This window comes from Haliotis asinina, chromosome 3, assembly GCF_037392515.1.
Source record: "Haliotis asinina isolate JCU_RB_2024 chromosome 3, JCU_Hal_asi_v2, whole genome shotgun sequence".
NCBI lineage: Eukaryota > Metazoa > Mollusca > Gastropoda > Lepetellida > Haliotidae > Haliotis > Haliotis asinina.
The window spans coordinates 3,859,177-3,883,681 of record NC_090282.1 but is presented as its reverse complement, the minus strand read 5'-3'; the positions used below and the strand labels follow the sequence as shown (position 1 = coordinate 3,883,681).

Genomic DNA, 24,505 nt, shown 5'->3' with positions numbered 1-24,505 from the left:
CATGCAGCACGAATATCAGGGGCAATGATTGTTGCAAAGAATGAGTACAACGTGTGCGTATAAAAGACCCAAATGAATCTCACAATTTCATCCACGATCTTTGAAAGTACTGTACACGAGGTGGCGAATCAAAGAGTGAGGTGGCAAGGATCTTCAACGTTCATCACAGCACATTACCTCGATTGTGGGATCGATTTCCTCAAACGAATGCGACAAATGATCGTCCAAGATCAGGAAGACGTGACCACCATCGTACCGCCCGGGACGCAGCACGAGAACAGTTTGGAGCCCAAAGAGTGTCCGATCAGACAATCAGGAACCGTCTCCAAGAAGTAGGGATACGTGCCAAACGTCCAAAAGTTGCCCTCTCCTTGACACGACGAGTGAGATGGTGTAAAACGGTGCTGCCATGGAACCTGGTAAACTGGAGGCGCATATGGCTTTGCGATGAATTTCCTCAGGCGACGTGATGGTAGAGACCGTGTCTACAGGCGTCGTCATGAACGTTTTGCTCCTAACTGCATCAGACAGGTGGACAGATTCCGTAAGGAGAGTATTATGGTGTGGGGTGCGATCTCATACACCCGCAGATCTGAACTTGTGCTTGTCCAAGGCAATATGACGGCCAATCGATACATCGACCAGATTGTTCGACCAGATTGGTGGACAGATGTATTGACTGTGATGACTGTTATTCTCACGAAATATAGACCAGATAGCAATGCACTGCTCCACAGAATTTCATTTATGTATCTTTCTTTCAGCTGATCTACGCGTCCTTGAATAACACCAAATTTTCACCGATATTTGGGTTTTGCGTTTCTTATTTTGAAGAGTGTAGTTTTACTGTTCTTCTTCAACGGAGTTTTAATGTCTTGTTCCATTGGTCTATATTACCATTAGTAATTATTGTCGCCACGATATGGCTGAAAGATTGCCAATGTGGAGATATTAACTATTAACTCAATAACCCACTTGAACAAAGAAATGCGTCACGTGTACGCGAGTCTGCCAGTTTAAAGGTGAAACATGTGATCACAGACCTTCAACTATCTACCCAGAACAAGAGTATCTACTGCAGGAGGAATGGCAACATGTTCAAGTGTGTTATCCAAACTGTGACCTTTCATATTCTGAAATTACATTACATTTGTCATGTAAAGTGTGGAAAAGTGATTTCAATTGTTTCTGTGAGAAGATGGTAACAGACCTTGGAACATATTCACCCACCACCACAAATAGTTCCATTAAAGTAGTAGCAGGATCCGCTGTCACACTGGCAATACTGGCCGCTTATCATCTGTTTACCAGTTACTGGCTGCAACGTTCAAGTTGGATACTGGATAAATCAAGCCCAGTTCAAACACTAAAATGGCATCAAAGTAAGTATCCAGTGAGAATCAAAGTAAGTATAAGTCCAAGTGGGTAAGCATTGCATTATTATTATTACATTGATGTCTGAGAAAGTGCATAAACAATGATTATTTTGACTGCAGTACAATAAACATGTAAACATGTACTTCGGATTATGGTTCTGTTACGGTATTGTCAAATGGAAGAGGATATTTTCGACATTATATCCACAGGATCCGTGATATTTTACGCGGATACATTTAAACAAGGATCAATAACAGACTAAGATAGGACTGTCTGATGTATTGGATCTGTGTTACCTCAAGCCTTTCTTCGCATTCACACACGTTATCGACACAGCGGCCAAGTCCGCTACACAACATCTGAAATATAAATCAGCCTAAACTGTAAGGATGGTCCTCCAGACACACACAGACACTCACTATCGCATAAGGCACCTACAGGGGATGTGGTCAGGGTTAATAGAATGCTTTAACACCGTTCCGTGTTGCACGAATAGTATACCAAATAAATGCAGTTCTTAAGCATTTATGATATTGGTTTCATTTTCACATAGAACCCAAATCAGTATGAACAGCTATAAGAAATATAAAACGTCATTTTGTGTCACGTCTAAGGGATGACGGGGACAATTACGTTGTCTTTGGGGACTGGGTCACCAGTGACCCTTATGTCTGATAACTATCCAAGATGAGTGTTCCACTTTACCGAAGTTCGGGGGTTTCTGCACCGGTCAACAGCCATGCTTATCTCACAACTTGGTCCCGTGTAGCCGGGGAAGCAAAGACACTTGCCGCATTTACACAACCCACGATCTCTTCCTGGGGAGAAACAAATAGACATACACAACCCACGACCTATTCCTGGGGAGGCGGGAACTGGCACATACAGACAACCAACGACCTATTCCGGAGGAGAAAAAAATCCCCAGACATATATACACAACCCATGACCTATTCCTGAGAGAGACAAAAACAGACATCTATACACAACCCTGGGGAGAAACAAACAGACATATATACACAAACCATGACCTATTCATGAAGAGACAAAACAGATATATATACACACAATCTCCGACCTATTCTTTGGGAGACAGAAACAGATAGACATGCAAAACCCACGACCTATTCTTGGGGAGACAGGAACCGGCACATACAGACAACCCACGACCTACTCTATCAGACATTTGCTCACGATGAGACTGATTGTAGAGTCTGCTTTATTAAAAACCGAGGACTTGTTAACTCTTAAATAAGAAATACAGCCAACATTTTGTGCTCTGGATCCTATACCGACCAAGATTGTTGACAGGAACATCGATATTCTCATACTAGTTATTCTTTAGATCGTCAATTCAAGTCTCAGGTCATGAATACTTCCGCCAACACTCAAGTCAAAAGTGAAACCAGTAATGAAGAAATCCACTTTGTACAAAGATAATTTACAAAGCTACATGCTAGTCGTTTATCTCCAAGGTAATTGAGAGAGCAGTTGGTTGGCAGAACATCTTGAGCATTACGATTCGCACGAGCATTTCCAGACGGCATACCGTCCTAAACATAGTACGCAGATAGTCCTGTTGAAAGTTCTTAATGATCGTAGATATTGTATTGGCCTCCCTGTGATTTTGGCCCAGCCTTTGATATAATAAACCAGCAAACGCTGCTCAGGCGACCCAAGGACGACTTCCTTCTTAATGGTAGTGTGTGGTCCTGATTCGAATCTTATCTGTCGAATTAGTATCAATCAATGTATATGACTGGTGTCTGCTCAGCTCCAGTGAACCTCACAAGTGGCGTGACACAGGGATATGTTTTGGATTTAATTCTATTCACATTGTACACCAAGGCACTTTGCTCAATCATTCGTGTACAAGAGATCAACAGGCATTTATATGCAGACGACGCACGACTGATGTCACTCTTGATGTCTAATCAGTCTGAAGCACGGCGAGCAGCTCAAGGTATGACGAAGTGTTGCCATGACATACAGAAAGAATTGTCAACCAACAAACTCAAGTTGAAGGCAAGAAAAACAAGAAAAACAGATTTTGTTGTGGTTGGACCAAAGTCAAATGGTACCGGTGTCAGAGAGTGCCAAAGACTTAGGTATTATCGTGGACTCGGGACTCTCAATGGATAGTAACATCAGTCAAATAACCAAGATGTGTCTTTAACAGATGAGGAATATCAGAAACATCAAGAAATAAGAGAGAGAGAGAGAGACTGATGTTTCCGGAGAGCTACAAGAAGATCCCCACAAACACAGTAGAAAATATGGTTCAGATTTATCAGATTTAGTTTGTTGTATTTGCTAATATGAGAGCGATGGGAGTATGGTTCCATCAGACAAGTTCTGTGTGCAAATGCGTCATTGGCTACGAAATGACTTGGAACAGGCTTGTCATCATTAGGGGGAGGCGCTTGTCTAGGCAGCCCAGCACTGTTGTGCTCGACAGACAGCTTCATGTACCCATCGTACAACTGTACTTCCTTGTTCCTCCATCTGCAGCACCACCCTCTGCCCCAACGTCGGCATACAAGAACTTGTCTCAAGCAACTACATGGAACATGAGTACAGATGTTGAGGAAGTCCTTATTGTAGTAGAAAGACGCAGCTTTGGGTGGCCGCTTCACATCAACGTGCTTGCTTTCCACAGCCACCAGACAGTTGGTGATAGTTTCATCTGGAAGTGAAAACTTCAGCAACCACTTTCCACTCCTCTTCAGTATTGAAGCACCTGAGAACTTCGTCCCTGTAAACCTCAGTATTGCTTTACTCAAGACGTAAACAATGCGCCGACAATACTTCACCTGGACGTAGATAGGTTGCGCCATTGCACAGCAATGCGCATCGTTTTCGGTCGCACTTTGCGTGCCACGTGCGTAACTTATGTGAAAACAGGCCACAAAAAGAGTGCAAACAAGGCTACAAGCTTTCATGCGTGCAATCTAAATTACAGGCATTGCCACCACAATTTTGGCAGCAGTGTGGAAGCAAACTTCCAGCAAGTGTCAAGGTGGCATGAGATATCTAAGATCATCGCAAATTAAATGACTAAATTACCACGCATGTGGTAAGGCTTATTTTATCCTCATGAGGCATTAAATAATGTGCTTTAAGTTGAAGACGTGTCTTTCTTTTCGGTAAGTAGGGAAGATTTGAACCGAATGATCAGGCTCTAGAATCGTAACGCTGATCTTTTGTACCATTCAGGGGCAGTTAATCTCAGGTCATACATTACATTCGCTTTCTGCATGGATCCAAGCTGGCTTTACACAATCCCCTCAGATGTTCGCACTTTTTGATAATCTAACCATAAATTACAATAACATATATGCTACAGACAAAAACAAATAGTACGATTAAATTTACTATAATTGTTTTTGGACTTACATATCCTCATATCAGTTGTTATTTTAAAGAAACTCAGCCTACATATCATAGAAAAACCACCAGTTTCTCGTTGGGTTAAACAAACATCTGTAATCACGAGGAGGAGTGATTTATACATGTAACTAATTCCATGCACAAACCGATCGACTTTCACATGCATATTTTCAACAATGGCTATCAGTCATGACCACTGATCAAGTCGGGATAACAGGATCATCAGTCATGTCGGGATAACAGCACCATCAGTCATGTCGGGATAACAGCACCATCAGTCATGTCGGGATAACAGGATCATCAGTCATGTCGGGATAACAGCACCATCAGTCATGTCGGGATAACAGCACCATCAGTCATGTCGGGATAACAGGATCATCAGTCATGTCGGGATAACAGCACCATCAGTCATGTCGGGATAATAGAATCATCAGTCACGTCGGGATAACAGTACCGTCTGCCATGTCAGGATAACAGGATCACTCAGTGACACGAAATGGGCGGACGGGTGATACTCATCCAGGTGAACTGACAATAAATGACCATGTATCGTTTCTGTCGATTACGGCTCCCCTTGCCATTATGGAAGGTGATCCTTATTTCATTGACAGCAAGAGCTGACATTATGTTATTGTGGTGCTGGACCATTGTGTTCTGTCTCTAGGGTACGGTCACACTATCCTTTCACAGGACGGAGAATTCCAAGGCATCATATCTGCCCCCACTCCCTGTCAATGAAGAGGGATTCAACAGGAAGTATTAGCGAAATGTACAGACCCGAGCCAGAGGAGACAAAACTCTACAGTGTACTCACCTCCACACAGTTGTCCCTGGTGATACGCGCATGCGGTGTCGTCACACTCGCAGAAGCGTCCTGTGTACCTCACTGGACTGGCGCTGGATATCTGCAACAACAAGAGGTAATGTTCCCCATGAATAATTATTTTCCTTGAGGGATAAAATTTAACATATTGCGGATTTACGTACTGGAGACAAATCTTAAATAGTTAGATGGTGATTAATTTTTTAGTGTTTAGTGACAATCATTACACATACATTGTGTGGATCTTTCACTGTTATTTATTCTCTCATAGTTTCACTACTGTCGCACTCAGCTGCAGCACCGCAGTAGTTGGCCCTAAGTCAGTCATCATTAGTGAAATCTCTCTAAACGTACATGTTAGATTAACTGTGGCAAGAATCATGTACATGTAGAAAGGTATTTTATTTTGATAATTTGCAAACATCATCTTTAGCTACGTATACATAGTTCTCTTTCATCTTTTGGTTCATTAACTATGACATTTAATTAAGCCCAATATATATCCAAGTACAACGTTTAGTCAGTCCCATAGACAGCCATGTTAAACCTTGATATCTAAACATATCTTGTTTAATTTGTTGCAGTTTTCTATAAATATCATCGGACAATTGAATGGAAATTATGCGTATGTAGCTGAACAGATGATTTCCCATCTGGTAAATTGGCATCGGACGCAATTCGACTGAAACTAGCTTTATGAAACTTATTCTGGCAAGTCACCAATGATGACTCACCTGTGTCGAACTGTATGTTATCGTCAACTTGTGGTATATGTGAGGTAGACAGGGAATTAGCTCATAATTAAGACGAACAATACGGTAACAAACAAACTTTTCCGAAAAATAATCAAATGATCGTTGAAATGTACATTTCGCAACCAAGTGTAGCAGAAGTCTGCCTTAGCGTTGATGGCCCAGTACCAAATAATGAATACTGTCATAAATGTATACATTAAACATCTCAGCAAATGTTTCGCCTGAAGAAATTTGAAACCAGGAGCCTAACCTTACCGCGCGACTCAGACCCTTTAAGCATGATGGTTACTCTTCCCGTCTCTGTGAAGGGAGCTTGCCCATTTAGTGTGGGTGCTGCGCCCAATAAGTAATGCTTCTACAATGGGTGCTATTCCTGTGTTGTTGACAAAGCTTGTCGATATGTTGTGGTGCAATGCCCAATAAATACTATAATAATAACCCTACTCTGACTTCAAATTCTAAAATACTGACTATTGCTTTTTTGTTGATGTCTTCATAGTGAAACATAATATAAATATGTTTGTAAGTGGCAGGACCCAATAATAGCTCATGCTACTCGTTCGGCTTTATATCAGATTTAGAGCTATTATAATTTCGTTTTATACCTCTGATTTTCCAACATAGCATGTTTATCTCCTAATTATAATCGCGGTCTGTAATGTTGGCGTTTCGGTCTTACGTTACATAAGTGTGAGCCGTTACACTCAAACTAATACATGTAGTTTGTAACGTGTCATTAAACCCTTTGTTCATATTTTCCTAAATAACTGTTAGTGATATGCTTTCGTTGGACCTATAGCTTTGGGAATTAAGTTCTCTGGGAAATATCTTGAAATAAAACAGCACTAGTTACACTAGTATACTAGAAGCATATCAGACGAAAATCGTGTTTGGGTTCGTGGATCGTAGTCATTGTTGCAGTAACTGATATTAAGAAGCATGCTCGTTGCATTCAAAACTTCAAAACTACGTTCCCTACACAAGAAACTGTTCATAGTGGTTTGTCATTCAAACTTTCTACATTGAAACTGTTCGTTGATTTATAGCGTTCTCTACATAACATAAAACTCCTCATAGTGTCACGCTGTCCGTTGGCTTATGTGTTTTGTTCTTTACAGCAGGAACCGTTCGTAAGTGTTTGAACTACCTGTTCACAGTAAAAGAAAGTATATTGTTATCTGGACGGTCACTGCATGGTCATAGTCGAGTGGCTGGATTACGAATGAAATAATAAAGACGGTTGGTTGGTGGAAACTCTAACATGGCATTCAAGATAATTCACCTATATGGATGCAGGGACGTGTTTGTGGCTTCATGTTACTAATCCGGATTAAATGTCGCCCATTATACCCTTAGGACCAAGTCCGAGGCAGGGTAAGCATGTTTTTTAACGCCTTTTGGTAAGATGACGCTACAGAATCTAAGCATCGATCTCTTGGTCAACTACAGACGCTCCATACGCTATACACATAAGAGGCGACTGGCGGGGTCGGCAGGTCAGACTCGATGACGTGGTTGACACATGTCATTAGCTCCCAGTTGCGCAGATCGATGCTCATACTGTTGATCGCTTGATTGTCTGGTCCAGACTCGATTATTTACAGACCGCTGCCACATAGTCGGAATATTGCTGATTGCGGCGTAAACCTAAACTCACTCACAGCCATCGTCTATACACACCTGGCCGCCTGGAGACGGTGGCGAGTATGACGTTAAGGAGGGGCTGTTGGAGGACTGTGTTTATTGAACAAATGTGCTCGCGTGCTTACCGAGTTACAGTGACACATTCCACAGATGCAGTCGCCGCGACCAGAGCACTGCGCAGTCATCTTTCTGAAAGTGGAAACCAATGTACGTCTTTGAACAATACCTGCATCACGTGCGCATATTCACAAGAAGCCGGGTTTGGCATCTGTTGGATCAGCCAAGAACACTAGTTCCTAAACATATTTCCAAAACTTTATTTCAACTGAATTTTAATTTTTCATGAGAATATTTGTAGAATAGGGAAACAGAAAACTTAACCAAATGAGAGAAATATATGACGTTATGTTTTGGCCATACCAAATCATTGATTGTCCCGAACAAATAGTGTTTATCAATGAATGATGGGGTGTGAAAACCACCTACCTGTGTCATAATAATATTGCTGACAATGATAGCGGTCTGTGAGTATACCGAGACATTACGCTCCACGTCCTAGCAACAGTAACCTTTAACGCTTTCAGTTTTCTACCTGTTCACATTATATGTATACTGTTTAAGCACTCTTTATGGCTACCAAATCATAAGATCGTCTCTGCAGCAGCATTCACAGCTTTAGTTTTATCCTATACTCAACAATTACGTACATGAATGAATCAGTAAAAGAGTATGGTTTTATGCCGCTTTCAGAAATATACCAGAATTACCGCGACCAGTGCCCACAAGTATGGGCTTCACGTATTGTGCCTGTGAGTAACTGTGCCGTGTCGACCCCTCATGTGTTTGAACGTCTGGACACATGGTGTGTGTCATGGCATCCAAACTGAGGTCCGCATGTATGTATCGTTGTTATTAAGAAGTACAGGTTACAGTAGCCCTACCTGTAGTGTACAAAGTGTACTCTTGAACTCAACTGTTGTGCGTAAAACACATTAAAATATGCAAAAAATATTATTTTTAACACGTTGGCAACAGTAACGCGTGTAACATCAAACTCCTTCAGTCAGTCCTTGTTTTGTCCCTTTGGTGTCGGCGTGCAGGACGGGTGACATCTCATAACGTCTTTGCGCATGAAACAATGAGAAGTTCCGGTCTTCTGCTGTCCGGGCAGAAACTCTATCGATTAGGTCACGAAGTCCGTTGTTTTCGGCGTGACAACTGCTGGATAGTCTCAGAAATCTGTGATTTTCGGCGCGACAGTTGCTGACTGGTCATAGAAATCAAGTCTTGACCCAGGCCTTGACATTCACAACGGTATCCATACCTGTCTTCATTATAAAGGCAAAGCCACACGCATGCATTCCTTGACAGTGAAGTCATATTTTACATACATGAGCATCATTCTAGCAAGCACACTACCGATGATGTTGTTTCGCTTTGGCAAACCAAATTCCGCGTATCAAAATGGAACCTGGAATATCTTTTACTCTTATTAATGCACAAACTGAAAATGAAATTTGGTAGTAACGATTTACATATACTTGCAACCCGAGAAGAATACGCAAAAACGGAATATCAATTATGTCCCAAAGGATGGGAACCATGGCGACGCCACCAATGTGATTGTCACACAGACTTTCTCAATTAAATATCACTGAGTTAAGTGTGAACGCAGATTGGGACGTCTTTAGAACTGGGTGGGTGGCGTTGTCGTCCAAGAATATCGACCGACTGGTTGGCGATTGCTAAAACATTGATTACACAACAGTCTCGTTTCCTGTCGACTGGGTTCCGTCCTACTGAGCAACTTAGTGCAAAAACCAGTCCAGATGTTCTAGACATTTAACTGGATGCATGAACATTAATCGGTATGATTTGATACATCTAAGCACCTTTATACTGCACACACAATGTGACATACGTCTATACGTGACTCACAGTTTTCAACCACATGAAGTTAACAGGTCCTGCAGAAGACGAATACCTTTTCAGCAGACTCACGTCATGAATTGATGTCTTACCGGCCAATGCATTGACCCACGGCTTGACCCGTGCCTTGACACTCACAGTGGCGTCCATACCTGCCTTCATTACAGAGGCAAAGCCCACACGCGTGCGTTCCTTGACTGTGGCACAGTGTCGACTCGACCTTTTGTAACAGAGAGGGAAATAGTAAGTCTCCTGGCATCAGGCCAATAGATCCACTATTCTACACACTCGAACAAATTACTCTTATCAAACCACCAAAACCTGTCGTCATAATAATGAATAGAAATGTCTACTAAAAGTCATAGGACGGTCGCAACTGTTTTATGAATCAATATCTGGTAGTGATGATACTGGGAGAACGTACCCTGTTCCACTGAAGGAACAGATGCAACGTCAAGTCAACTGATTCCTTGAAAAACAACGGGCACATATGTTAGAAGACAACACATGGGCGGGTAATGTAAAAAGAATACCTACAATTTCTACATAATGTGCAATGACAACAGGCAAAGCTATCCCTTGGTCATAGCTAGTTTTATTATCCTGCTTACTCTGTCGACTTTAACAGTGGTCGAGACATAGGGTTGACTTCTAATCAGCTGGAATCCACACACTCCAGCAGGTTTCGCAAGTGTCTTCATCCCAGTCCATCATAGTTGGACTCCTTACGTTTCAGTCACAATTCTTATGTTTTGCAACAAATCGTTTGAACAAATAGACAGAACTCTGTCATCGAACTGTGCAGGTACATGTATATCTGTAATAAGGCTTGGGGAAACGTTTTCGTAGCCCGATATCACAAATTATACAGGGGCACTGTGATGTGACAGCTATTCTACCGACACGACCATAGAATTAAAGGAAATCTATCTTCTATGCTATATATCTACTCACGACCGCTTCTTCTGGTTTCTCGCAGTCACAACGACACGCTGAGGTGAGGAGAACCTTCAGAGGCCTCTTCTTAAAGCTGCCAACAATCACCTTGATCCTGAACGGGGGAAATAGTAACTGTAATCACTGAGCTACCGGGGCAGTTCTGATAAGTTCATGGTAAGACACAAAGTGATGCGTTTAACGATGACACCAATCAGTACGTGACTGGTGAGCAGCTGTCAAGGATTCAGGATTCTTCGTCTATAGATTCTGAAAACTACACCTTGAGTTGCATAAGATGCCCCAACTGCCTAATGGTGGTGGGTATATGTCAAAAGGTTGTCCTTGATTCCCCCTGTGACAGTCATTATATCGACCTACATTCTATCCTAATGTGTAGTATTACTAATTCATGACACACTTAGTGTCTCTCTCTGCAGATCTGCAGAAGTTCATCAATAAACGTACAGAGACATATAGTAGGCAAACGTACTTTTTGGGCTTAGGAAGGCACCTCTTCATGTGGACCGTCATAGTAACATTCACCTGCAGCAACAAATCATGAGACTTTACTAAATTCATTTAAATCGTACTGTCACCTCTAACTCTAATTCTAGTTATTCACAAAATAATTATTTGTACCTGAAACTTAACCCTGACGATATACCTACTGAAAACGCACATGCACTGGCGATGTCTTTAGTCTTTCGTGCCGCCATTAATAGTGGTAATGTGTCGCAACGAGTGCCATGTTTGGTTTGCATTTTGTCCGGATCGTCGTTCATGCTATCAACCACTGTCTTTATATGTCCTCTGTGTTCGACAATGTCAATAGAGTTAGGGAGAAGCAGGACAACATACACTCAGTGTGACAACCAATGCACATGATACGTTATCTCACCACATTTCCGTTTGTTGTTCGGCATTTCGCGATTTTCTTCTTCCATTGAAATCTAAAAAGACAAAGCATTTGTCAAACATGTGAAAACTCGTTTGAGAACAATAGGCACCTTTTACAGTCTATACCGGGTTCTTAATGATGAGTTTATTTACACACTTTTGAGCATATCTTTCAATAATTATTTCACACGAGGTTTACACAATATACGATCTTAATACGAATGAGCGAGCGGCCAGCCATGTGACCGGAAATTGAGGTTCTTTCACGAACGACACATTTCAAGAGACGGTATTTTACTAGAAAATACGTTCACACCGATGGACCACTTTAATATTAATTCGGACACTCTTGTTGAAATTAAATTCCGTAACATTAACAAACGAGAAGTATTATCTGCCATCATTTGGACTATGTGTAAAAGAATTAATTGACAACAGTAGTAGTATAGGGAATGACAGTCCGAAAACACTTTTCAAAAACCCCCTCTAAAAAGCCTCATTTACTAAATGAGGCTTTGGTGGGGCCATTAGCTCTTGCTATTATTGCCCCTACTACAAAGCTACGCCATCACGTTTACCGTGACTTGGCAGGCGGTAACACTGTGCCGTACGGTACGATCAATAATTCTTCTCTTACAAACCCCCTACCCGGCCCACCCCTCAAGTAGTACAAGTTAGGTTCGTCGGCTTTTATATCCACTTTATCTATGTTGTAAGTTTTGACCGACCATATAGGATCGGTGGCTCGCTTACGGCTATCGCCCCTATGTCACGTTTACCTCGATGAAACAGTTTAACGTGAACCGCCTATGATCTCTTTGGTGTTCGTAATAAAGGCTTGTTGGGCTTTTTGTATCCCCTGTTCTATGTACTTTTTTTTCTCATCCTCGCTGATAGCAGACTTACGAGACTTGGACCGAATATCTTGTTTCATTCCGTTATATTTTGTGAGTTCAGATAGGATTGAACGAAACTCCTCTTCTGAGATCTTACTGTCAGAGAGTGCCGTGGAAATACGCTCACTAACTGTGTTCAGCTTTGCTTCGGCCAGAACCCTGATCTCATCGTGTTTCAATGCCTTACGATTAAGTCTGCGTGATACTAACTTAAGCGCCAACCCTACCAACCCTGTCACCCCAGCCGTTATTTCAATACCTAACACTATAGGTGCAGCCACGATGGTGGTTAACAACCCAACGCCTGCCGCCCCTAGTCCCATGCTGGTTGCCATAAGGGTAGTGTCAGCCCCGTCCACGATATTGAAAGCTCTATTGTACTTTTTACATAGAGCTTTCCGCGTGTCACGGTCTTGTTCTAGTTGGCGTTTCACATCACATAACTGCCTCAAGCGGAACCCATCTACGGTTTCCAACGTCTTCGCTACTTCCTCTACGACTGGGTACAGACCCATCCTATAATATATATTTTGAAAGATATTTTAATTGGGGTTCAGTTAATATTCTATCAATTAATTTGAAGTCTATAAGGTCTAGATTACTAGTCAGGGTAATAGGTGAGAGGCTAATAGAATTTCCTGTTGTAATAAAAACCCCACTGAGGTTTATTAAGCGGTTTATAGGACCCCCGTGGGTATCCTGTTGTATAACAATACGACAATATTTTTTTGTGTGTTCGTCAAACCAGTGTATTGACACCCCGGGTAAAATTTGGTGTACTCTTGATATGTTTTCATGTTGTAAAAACGTAAATAAGACTTCTATGATGAGTGTGAAAGGGGTGTATATATCAGGCCTTAAGTTAGCAGGATAATTGCTAAATGTTAATTTATTTTTTACTTCACTCCTTAACCTATTTTTTTCGGTATTACTAGTTCCTATGGCTATACTATCCGGAATGAAATCCCCGGGCCAGATGCCGTTGTTCCTAATCTTAGCGATAGTCCTATGTTCGTTTAATGTGATATAAGGTGATGTGAGTGTTAAGTTGATCAGCCATTTGGGCTCTTTTAAATCTGGTAACGGCACCCGTCTGTACACGTTGTCTTTGAAGTGTAGGATGTATAATTCATCTTCCTCACCAGGTTGATCGAATCCCTCCGTGTCTCCTAGGTCGTTAAGCGTAGTGTTGGGATGATGACTAGTCATTATTATAATATTATTATATAATTTCCAACTGGTTTTCTGTTAATAATTCAGGGATTAAATTCATACTAATAAAGTGTATGTTGTTAGGTAGGAAGATCTTGGTTAGTGATATCTTGTTTTCCACGATCACGTTGACACCCTGCAGACTGGTGTTGGAGCCGACACCCACCCGCACGTAAACGTGGCAAACTTGATCCTTGTGTCGTTTCTCCCACCCTAGTTTGACCCCCTTCACGATCTCGACGTTATCCCCCGATGATTCCCCTAGGTAGACTTTGATGGCCAGTGTTGTGTTTGATGGTATACCATCTAGTATTTTGTCCACGCCTTCGAATTCAGACACCAACTGTAATGTCACGTTTTGTATGCCTGTTTTACTCGATAGCATGTGGAGTGGTGAATTGCCGATTGGGCTGACGACTACGCTGCGTCTCTGAGTTGGGACGTAAGCCACGAGCAGGAATCCATCGTTCACGACTTTGTTTAGGTAGTGGTCTTTGTTATCAGTGAACACGTAGGGGGAGAAGAGCTTAATATTGAGAAACCAGTAGTTGTTGTAATCGGTTAATAACACCCACTTGTCATCTTCGGTGAAGACGAGCTTATATGGCCGGTTCTTTTTGATGGCAGTTCTCTCAACATCGTCTAAGTCGAACAGTTTACCTCCGAATGATGGGTATATTCTCCAGTTGTCATCACCGGTGTTGACGAGGGCGTACTTAGTGTTGACTGTTGCTCCTGTGGTATCTACTACATCGCTTAGGGCTCCACCGGAGGAGACTTCAACGCGTTTGTAAATGTTGTTTTTCAGTTGCAAGGCGTACGTTTTACCATCTACTCCGGGAGCGTCGAAACCGCGTGTGTCTCCGAGGTCGGAGATCCCGATATTGACGCATTTTTTCACTCCGGGTCCTTGTGCGCTGGTCATGTTACATGAAGTGTTAAGCTGAGGTATCCTATATTTACAGGATTATGATTTATATCTAACACCGATATTGTCAGCTCAGGTATGTTGCCCTGGGTTAATCTCTTATACTGCCGTGGTGAAAACGACTCGGTTCTACCGTCGTTGAATTTCTCAGTTTTCACCGGCACTGCTCTCAGTATAGTGGAAGGGTGACCTCCTTGAATGTTATACGTTGTGCTCACCTGACCGAGATGAATGTACAGCTCTCGGTACGGTACTAGGTCGGGTAACTTCGTGCCTGTGACGGTTGTTGTTGGTTTTATCTCGTCAGGAGACATACCGAGTATCCTCGCTAATGGTCGGCCTAGCCTCAATGAGGTTCTTCCGTTGTTGATTAACACCACTGTACCGTTTGAGTCGTTCATCTTGAGTTCAGCTCCCAGGGGTTTGAAGACCTCGTCGTTTAGCGAGCACACGCTGTAGTAGCCGTCAGTTATTTGGCTGCGAGTTCCACTGACGAACAGTTTATTGTTGCTGATATTAATGTTAGTCCATTGCGGTAGGTAGGTGATATCGCAGAGTGCGACTTCGAGTTGACCTGACGTGTTATCGATCGCGTGCGTCAGCTGAACGGCCTCACCACTCGTTATTCCTGGAAGTGTTATGTACATATTACATATATATTTATTTATATAATAGTTTTAAAATGTATTCCCCTGGTGTGTTTTACCCTAAACTGGATGTAGATTTCTCCCCCATGAAGATCGTGGTTGCTCCTGAGTTGTATTTCAATGCCCAGCTTTTAGATGTGTTCGATAAGTATAAGCTTATGGTGACTAACATTGAGGCAGTCCACGCGTGGTTCAACAACCCTATGCAGTTCTGGCAGAATCAATTCAACTTTGCTGTGTGGTGCGCTACAACGGGGTGTGGTGTGGTATTGACCGACTCTCAGCGTGGACCGCTGAGTCAGTCTGTGTTCAAGTTCCACGTGTACTACCAGGTCAGACGTATCCTTAAAGAGATCAGTGCCCCCCTCCCACAGGACAAAGCGTGGGACGCAACAAACAACCCATACGATAGACGGGCCTACGAACGTATTTGTAATGAATTCGAAATAAACCCGAAGACGGATTGGCGTTTGCCGGGGCCGAACCACGGGTTGGGTATTCCTTCTGATGGCGTGCGATCAGTGAAAGAACTCAGTGATCTTGTACTGAAACAAGGTAAACTACGCCCGGACTTTGCTTTGTCGAGTAATGAATGGAGGGATGATCGTATGAACTTTAAAGGTGGTGTTGCTTTCACAGTCCAGAAAGTGGAGCAGTCAACCGCAGACGGGTGGAAAATGTTCATGCTGGACACATCGAAAGGATTCACTCGTGCTGGTACAATACGCTTGAACGACTCGATTCGAACGTACGTGTGGGCGCTGTTGGGTGCGCAGTCGATGACGCGTTCTAACATCCTCGGTAAGGGAACTGCTTACGACGCTCAGACACAATTCGTTTCCAACGTTGAGGATGCTATCAATTCTCCAGTTGATCTCCCGAGGGCCATCGACCGTTACCAAAACGTGTTAGAATACGCCAGATCGAAAGTCAATTACGTGTTCGGCGTGGGGTTGTACATGGCTCCGAGTGATATGCAACTGAGAATAAAAAAAGTGGTGGGTTATAACAACAAAATAGTTATAGCCACGGCGGACCAAAAGTTGGGCATCAACCCCGATATTAACACCCCCTATATCCCACACATCCCACCACGTGAAACGGGTATAGTGGAGCCACCTCCGGAGCCTAAAGTTCATGTGGGGGTACCCCCCACACACCCCCATATTCAGGCCTCCAATCAGCAGCATATTGATAATAAAACAGCCCTAGTGGTTGGTGGGGTAACTTTGGGACTTATTTGGTTAAAGATTTCTTAGCCGCTACGTACACCAGACCCGCCACGGCGACGATGGCTGCCCACAGGTTTTGACTGAGCCACATGGCAGTTTTAGACAGAGCGCCCAACAACCACGAGACGATGCTACCCAGGATGCCGGGAAGGGCTTCGGCGGCTTTACCAGCCAGTTTAGCTAGGCCTTCCCCGAGTTTTTTAATCCAGTCTTTAACACCACCACCACCGCCTGGAGTTCCCCCGCCGCCGGCAGGCCCCACAGGGGTTCCTCCCACCAGTGACACCACCAGGGTTGATATGATTAAACCCAATGCAGTCAGAATGCTGGCGATGGTGATCCCTTGCTCCCGGAATAATATCCGAATCCTGTTGGCTAAAGTTGTATCTTCGTTCAGTATTCTATCGATTGTTTCCCGAATGCGACTGATCTGGGATCGAAGATGTTCACGATTCGAGGAAGCGGCTTCCAATCGTGTACGTCTCTCGTCTTCTAAATCGCGTAGTCGTTCATTGATACGATTCTTCATATCATCGTCGTCAGTTTCGGTGAGTTTGGTTTTTTCCCTAGCGATGTGCTCGTCGATTTCGTTCAGTTTCCCCATGTTGTTCACGAGTTCTCCACGCACGCGTTTCACGGCTTCGTCTAAGCCGTACAGTTCCCTTACCGGAAAATCAAACCCCGGTAACGGTTTGTCCCAGTAGGTGCTCAACAGTTTTTCTATGCTGTCCGAGGCTTCTGTAGCACGCTCTGGCGTCATTTCATCTATAGTGGTGAGGTGGGATCTGGTAGCTTGAAGATCTTCTTTAACGGTCTTAGGTATTGCACCACCGTAATCAGGCATGTTTAGATGTTTAATGATAAATTTAGCACCACCATTGCGGCTGGCTAGAGTTGACAAGGCCAGTGGTTTTTTAGTGATCTTGTTAAAGAGGTCAACCTCTGGGGCAGACTTAAGACGTAGAACACCCTTTGTATCAACAAAAAAATTCTTATGGTATATACCCTGGGGTTCAACGTAGTTTTTATCGCTTTTTAAACTTTTGTAATAATCATTTACCGTTGTTTCCAAGAGTTCTTGGCTCAATGGTGAACTAGTAAATGAGGTCTCCTGCTCATCATCGAATGCCTGGGCACTAGCGCCCGGCATCTCCGTCATATCTATGTCTTCATCCATTAGTATTTAAATATATTTTATTTATATATAACAATGTACGGTAGAAAATTAGATCCTTTCAGAAAATTGAGAGAGCCATTAGGTGCCAGAGCCGTGCGACAGTCGGTGACCATCACCAACAATCCCAGCAAGATAGACCAGAACCAAACTCTGCTGGTTAGATTTCCAAACCTTGGTGAGAATGACCTCATTGTACCAGGCACTGTTCGACTGGCGTTCAATATCACGTTGACCTCCGACAACGACAAACGCGAGCTAGTGCGGAACGTGGGTCGAGCTATCATCAAGAAAACGACCGTCAAGATCAGCGGTAACGAGGTGCTGAGCATCGACGACAGCGACGTGTTTCACTGCTACAAGGATCTCTGGAAAAGCGAGAGAGAACGAGTCAATGATGTGTACCAGGGTATCAGCAAATCAACCCGGGCGCGCATAGGATACGTCTTCACGACAGACCAGCAAGACAAGCTATCGGACGGTGAAAAGGCTATCGCTCTAGCATACGGGAATCGATTCTGCGTGCCGCTCGACTTCGAGTTGCTCACGGGACACGCGCCGTTTTACCAGGCCGCGCTGGGTGATAGGCTCGAATACGAGCTCACGTTTAACGACTATAGCAAAGTAGTGCGTACGCCGAACGGTGATGAGGCCAGTTATGCCATAGACAACATCTCTCTGGAGTTCGACATGGTCACTAGCCCGGAGCTGGCCAGGCAGGTTCGAAGTCAGTACTCTGGGAAGATGGCTATCCTATACGATCGCGTACTGAGACATAGATCAGTCGTGCGAGATAAGAGCGACACTGTGTGGAATATCAACCTGAACGTGCCGGCGCGATCGATGAAAGGTATCCTGGTCGTCCCCGTGGAGGATTACGATCCATTCCGGAGGGACAGCGAGAAGTTTTTCAACCCCGAGATTGAAAAGGTGGAAGTGACCATCGAGGGCGTGCCCAACCAGCTGTTCAGTCATGGTATGAGACCACACCAGCAGTGGGATGAGATAAAAAAACTACCAGTGGGGGATTACATAACAAAGGACCTGGACCTCGGCTCCGTGCAGATCGGTGAATACCTGACCACCAAGTACGCCCTATGGTTGGACATGCGATCCACGGATGATGATAAACTGCACGGTAGCGGGCGTCGTATAGATAACGGCAGCGAAGGGATAACCATCCAGATTAATAAGAAGGCTCAAACCGCTGGTAAGTTGAAATTATATCTGTACGTTATTATGGACGCGCAACTTAATATAGACAATGGGAGATTTGTGCAAGCCATCTACTAGTGGGGGGTACCCCCCCATACCCCCCAATAAACTACCAACCTCTGGGGGGTGTGGGGGTCTCCCCCTCCCCACTGACCCACACTGCGCTATCATATGCGGGCAGACTGGTTGTGGGAAGACAGTTTTCGTGTTGGATATGTTGGAGGGTTACTACAAGGATGTGTTCGATAACATCGTTATCATATGCCCTACTCTGAGCATGAATAAAACGTACGCGCGACCTTGGGTGATGACGGACCCGGATGTACACAAAATCGACCCTGGAACACGCCTGCAGGACTGGTTGAAAGCTCTTCACGAGAAATTTAAAGGGGAACCGACGCTGTTTATACTGGACGACTGCAGCGCTAATCGCGAGATAACAAAAAAGAGAGACATGCTATCGTACCTGGCCTTCTCCGGCCGACATGCAAATCACAGCGTCTGGGTGCTAACGCAGAAGTTCAACTCGGTGTTGAAAGACCTCAGGGAGCAGACGCGATGGGTGGCCTTATTTCACTGCAAGGATAGGGATTCGTTCGAGGAGTGTTTGAGAGAGAACGATGTGATGAGTAAATTAGAACGGGAACGGGTGAAGAAACAGCTCGCTGAAACTAAACATGCTAAGCTCGTTCTAAAAACCGACCAACCAGTAGCATATATAGTATACTAAAGCTAAGCAAAGCTAAGTAAAAGCTAAGCAAAGCTAAGCAAAGCTAAGCAAAGCTAAGCAAAGCTAAGCAAAGCTAAGCAAAGCTAAGCAAAGCTAAGCATATAGCTATGATATTTGAAGTATTTGTCGTGTGCAACTTAACTTTCATTTCTCTGTGTTTTGCCTGTATCGGGTATTATATAGTTAAAACTAAATCTTACTTGTTATATTATAAGATGGAGTGTGAGGAATTGCTCGAACAGTTGGGGGGTACCCCCAGTGGGGGTGTGGGGGATTCCCCCATGCGAGAGAAACTGGTGGCGTTGGCTGTTGGCGGCAAAGCCAAACATTACTTTGGAGACTACACCCCGGATAAAATTAACAAAATGCCAGCCGAAGAAATCGATAAGCTGTACGCTAGATACGAGTCCCGACTCGGAGCAGAAATGACAAAGACAATAGGATCGGCTATGACCCAGATATACACCGGTATTGTGTCACATTTCCTTCCCATTCCACCAGAGCGCCGACTTTACCTGTGGGAGGACCTCGAGAAAGACCCTTTTATCGAACACGCCGTGAGCTCTATCAGCTGCGGGCTGTACCACAAATATGGTATGTTGTTGGCTCCAGTGACGGCGGCGATTATCACGGCAAAACATTGTCAATTTGAGAGAAAGAATAATAATAATATTATAGATGGATGCTGCACAGGAGGAGACCCCAGTGGATTCACAGGAACCAGTGACGGTGGAGACCCCAGTGGGGGTACCCCCCACACCCCAAACAGTAACCAGACAGAAGAATCCTAAGAGAGTAGCTGCCGGTAAAAAACGGTGGCAACATAAAGTGACCAACCCAACCCGACTGTTGTTGGCTGTAGGTGTAACTGCTGCCTTGGCTATCTCGTGGTTATACACACGTGTGGGGGTATCCCCCACACCCCCTGCCGGTGAGGTAACCCCCAAGCCGCCGGCAGGCCCCACTGTTGATCCGCATATCATGTTATAATTTAAAATATTTTATATCATATACATAATGTCTGAGGGGAAAACGTTCGTCAACGACGCATACCACGCCACAGTGGTAGCTAGTCTAGCAGTAGGGTACGCTCGGTTAACTAAAATGGTGCTTAAACAACCAACTATCAAGCTAGATTTCAACCTGCAGGATATGGGTATGCTCATAATGAACCTTGGTATGGCTATGGCCACAAAAGACATCCTAGTAAAACAAGGAATAATACCTGATAATATAATGAAATAAATATAGGGATGGCCACGATAGCTATGATGGTCGGTGGGGCGTTAGTGAATGCCCTGGCATTTTCCGGGAGTAATTACCTCTTCTCGAAACTACGAGATGATCACGCGGCTGAAATACAGGAAGAAAGGAAGCGGCACGATCTCGCTACTGAGAAATTACAAAGAGCACAGGCCGAGTACGCTAAAAAACGCCTCCAGAGGATCGATTTTATTAACGAACAACTCACGCGTGAAAACCATGCCGTTCAAACATTCAACGATGTTGATGAAGCAATGAAAGAATACTATCTACTAACTGGTAAACAATTAGAACCGCTCAATAAACCCACACTCGCTCAGTACTACACACCATCCAAGGGACAAATGAATCGTGAACTGGGCTTCATAGTGTTGGGTATAGCAGCTACTGCGTTGGTTGCGAAGCAATTAAACTAAAATACCTATATAAGTAAACATGAGACCCGCTCCATACCGATGCGAATATATACTTATGGGGAAGACCGAGGCCTGTGGTAGGAAATGCAGGAATCAGGGGTTCTGTTGTTTCCATATGGGAAGTCCTAACTACACGTGTTCTGTGTGTGGTATCGGGGTTAAAGGGCACTACTGTTTATGTAAAGCTCACGGAGCGAACGTAGTCAGACATCAACTCATATACGAGAATAAAAAAGGCTACATAAAAGAACGTAGGCGACTGCTCAAGATAGCCACTTAAGAGTTACCTCCCCTTACTGTGAACCAATTAGACATTGGTTCTCTTAGGTGTAAACACGATGTCTACTGTGCGCGAGCTCAAGCGGGTCGCAAAGCAGAGAGGTGTGATCGGGTATTCTAGAATGCGGAAGCCAGCATTGATGAGATTACTAGGTTTAGAAGTCCCTCCTACGGTAAAACAATTAAAAGCTCAAGCAAAACAGCTTGGACACACGGGTTATTCACACCTGGGGAGAGCCGGGTTAACCGCATTGTTATCACATGCCCCCGTAGCACGTCCCACTGTAAAACAACTGAAAGCCGAGGTACACGATTTGGGTTTAGGCGGGTATTCCCGTATGAGAAAACCACAGCTTGTAGAATTATTACGACAGAATAGAGCTATTGACCTACAGTTCGTGCGCACTAAGCACGCCGTAGGTAACTATTTGGTAAGTTGGCGCATGGACGTTGATAGAAACATAGACATTACAGATATCAAGCCTCTGATAGCTGATAAGGTCAACCAGGAACTAAATAACCTAGGAAGTATCAAGTTTCAGATCACGGTGAAAATGTCGCTCGATAAGGAGGGCACCACAGGGGTCACTGAGTATTTTCAACCTTACTTCCGAGGCAAACAAGAGGTCGTCACACATACAGAGACCATTGACGCATCAATCGATAATAGTTTTCAGCAGATACGAGAATACCTAGAACGCTACACGCACATGGGGTCCGGGTGGGCTGTAGATAAAATCGATAACGTCTATCTAGATATAGCTAACTACGTGCCGTTCAGAGGTGGGTCATACCTAGCCTTGCCTCCCTACTATAAGAACAAACAAGCCATAGTAAACGTTAAGAATAGAGGAAACGATTGCATGAGGTTATCTATCAGGTCAGCCTTATTTCCAGCTGCCACTAATCCGAACAGGCCTTCTAATTATCCACAGGACGATGGGCTCAACTGGGATGGTATAGATGAACCCACCCCAATATCCCAGATCACTAAAGTAGAAAAACAGAATAATCTGGCTATAAATGTCTTTGGGCACGAAGGTAACACAACAATAGTACACAGGGTCAGCCCGGTGAAGGATCGCCAAGTTATTAATTTATTCATGATTCAAAAAGGTGAAACGTATCACTACACGTGGATAAAACATCTCAGCCGGTTGTTGCACGACCAGTCGAAACACGATGGGGAAAAACACTTTTGTGTACGATGCCTACATGGCTTCACCCGAGCTGATTTATTAGAATCCCACCGGGATGATTGTCAAGGTGTGGGGCAGACGGCGATACGAGTCGACATGCCTAAGGAAGGTGACAATATCCTAAAATTCAGTAACCACAAGAATCAAATGTCTGTGCCTTATATTATATACGCCGACTTCGAAGCCTTGGTGGTAGGGGAATCATCCCCCACACCCCCTAGTGGTGGGAGTTTCACCCACAAGACACAAGAGCATATAGCCTGCGGTTTTGGATACATCGTCGTCCGTTGTGACGGGGAAACGAAAGCTCCGGTAGTGTATAGGGGTCCTGACGCGGCTGAAAGGTTTCTAAAGTGCTTGCAGGAGGAAGAAAAAATTATTAGGAATACATTATATAGAATCGCTCCCATGCGTATGACCCGAGCCGACAGGCTAGCTCACGCTAGTAGCACTAAGTGTCACGTGTGCGACTCACCGCTTAACGGTGATTCGGTGAGAGATCACTGCCACATAACTGGTAAGTATAGAGGCGCCGCTCACAACGCGTGCAACCTCAAGCTTAAAATCAACCCTAAGACAATAAACATCCCCGTTGTCTTTCACAACTTGAGAGGGTACGACTCACACTTGATCATGCAGGCAATCGCGAAAATCGATGGTAATATATCGTGCATCCCCAACAACATGGAGAGATACATCTCCTTCAGTTTAAACGGACTTAGGTTCATTGACTCTTTTCAGTTCCTCCTGTCGTCACTCGACAGTCTGGTCAAGGCCAACAATACCTTCCCTATCACCGATCGATACACAGACGCCGAGACTAGACCCCTGCTCATGAGGAAGGGTGTGTACCCATATGAGTACATGGATAGTTGGGTCAAGTTCACCGAGACCAGACTACCTCCTATCGACTGCTTTTATAGCAAGCTGAATGAGGCGTCCGTCTCACGAGACGATTACTCGCACGCGATTAACGTATGGAATAAACTGGGTTGTAAGAACCTGGGCGATTATCACGACCTGTACTTGAGGACAGATGTACTGCTGTTAGCCGACGTGTTTGAAACGTTCAGGCGGACCTGTTTAAAGCAGTATAAACTCGACCCCGCATGGTATTACACCAGCCCAGGTCTGTCGTGGGACGCCTTGCTTAGAAAGACCGGAGTTAATTTGGAATTGCTCACAGATTACGACATGCACCTATTCATTGAGAAAGGCTTGCGAGGTGGGATTTCCATGGCATCCAAACGATACGCTAAAGCAAATAATCAATACGTGAAAGGTTACGATCCTAACAAACCAACCAATCACATTCTATACCTCGACGCAAACAACCTGTACGGCTGGGCCATGAGCCAGTATCTACCTACAGGGGGATTCGAATGGGTACCCCACGTTGATGTTATGGAGGTTGCACCAGATTCGAACAAAGGTTATATCCTCGAGGTTGACTTAGAGTATCCCAAGGCATTACACGCATCGCACAACAGCTATCCCCTTGCACCCGAACGTATGAGGGTTAACCCAGACTGGATGTCTGAGTACCAACATAACTTGTCA

At 44.1% G+C, this 24,505-nt stretch overlaps 1 protein-coding gene across 5 annotated transcripts in view; it reads right to left on the bottom strand.

The window, feature by feature from the left end:
• The window catches only part of LOC137279154 (integrin beta-PS-like), a 62,673-nt gene that overhangs the window by 7,651 nt on the left and 30,517 nt on the right, over window positions 1–24,505 (bottom strand). For 2 of the 5 annotated variants that reach the window (XM_067811631.1, XM_067811633.1), the window contains 9 exons: window positions 11,756–11,807; window positions 11,348–11,400; window positions 10,873–10,969; window positions 10,011–10,138; window positions 8,115–8,178; window positions 5,582–5,672; window positions 2,083–2,195; window positions 1,674–1,736; window positions 1,231–1,318 (listed from right to left, as the gene is read on the bottom strand). In XM_067811631.1, the coding sequence (XP_067667732.1) occupies window positions 1,231–1,318; window positions 1,674–1,736; window positions 2,083–2,195; window positions 5,582–5,672; window positions 8,115–8,178; window positions 10,011–10,138; window positions 10,873–10,969; window positions 11,348–11,400; window positions 11,756–11,807 (749 nt within the window). The remainder of the gene's footprint in view (window positions 1–1,230; window positions 1,319–1,673; window positions 1,737–2,082; window positions 2,196–5,581; window positions 5,673–8,114; window positions 8,179–10,010; window positions 10,139–10,872; window positions 10,970–11,347; window positions 11,401–11,755; window positions 11,808–24,505) is intronic. The other 3 variants (XM_067811634.1, XM_067811635.1, XM_067811632.1) reach the window with 2 other exon arrangements.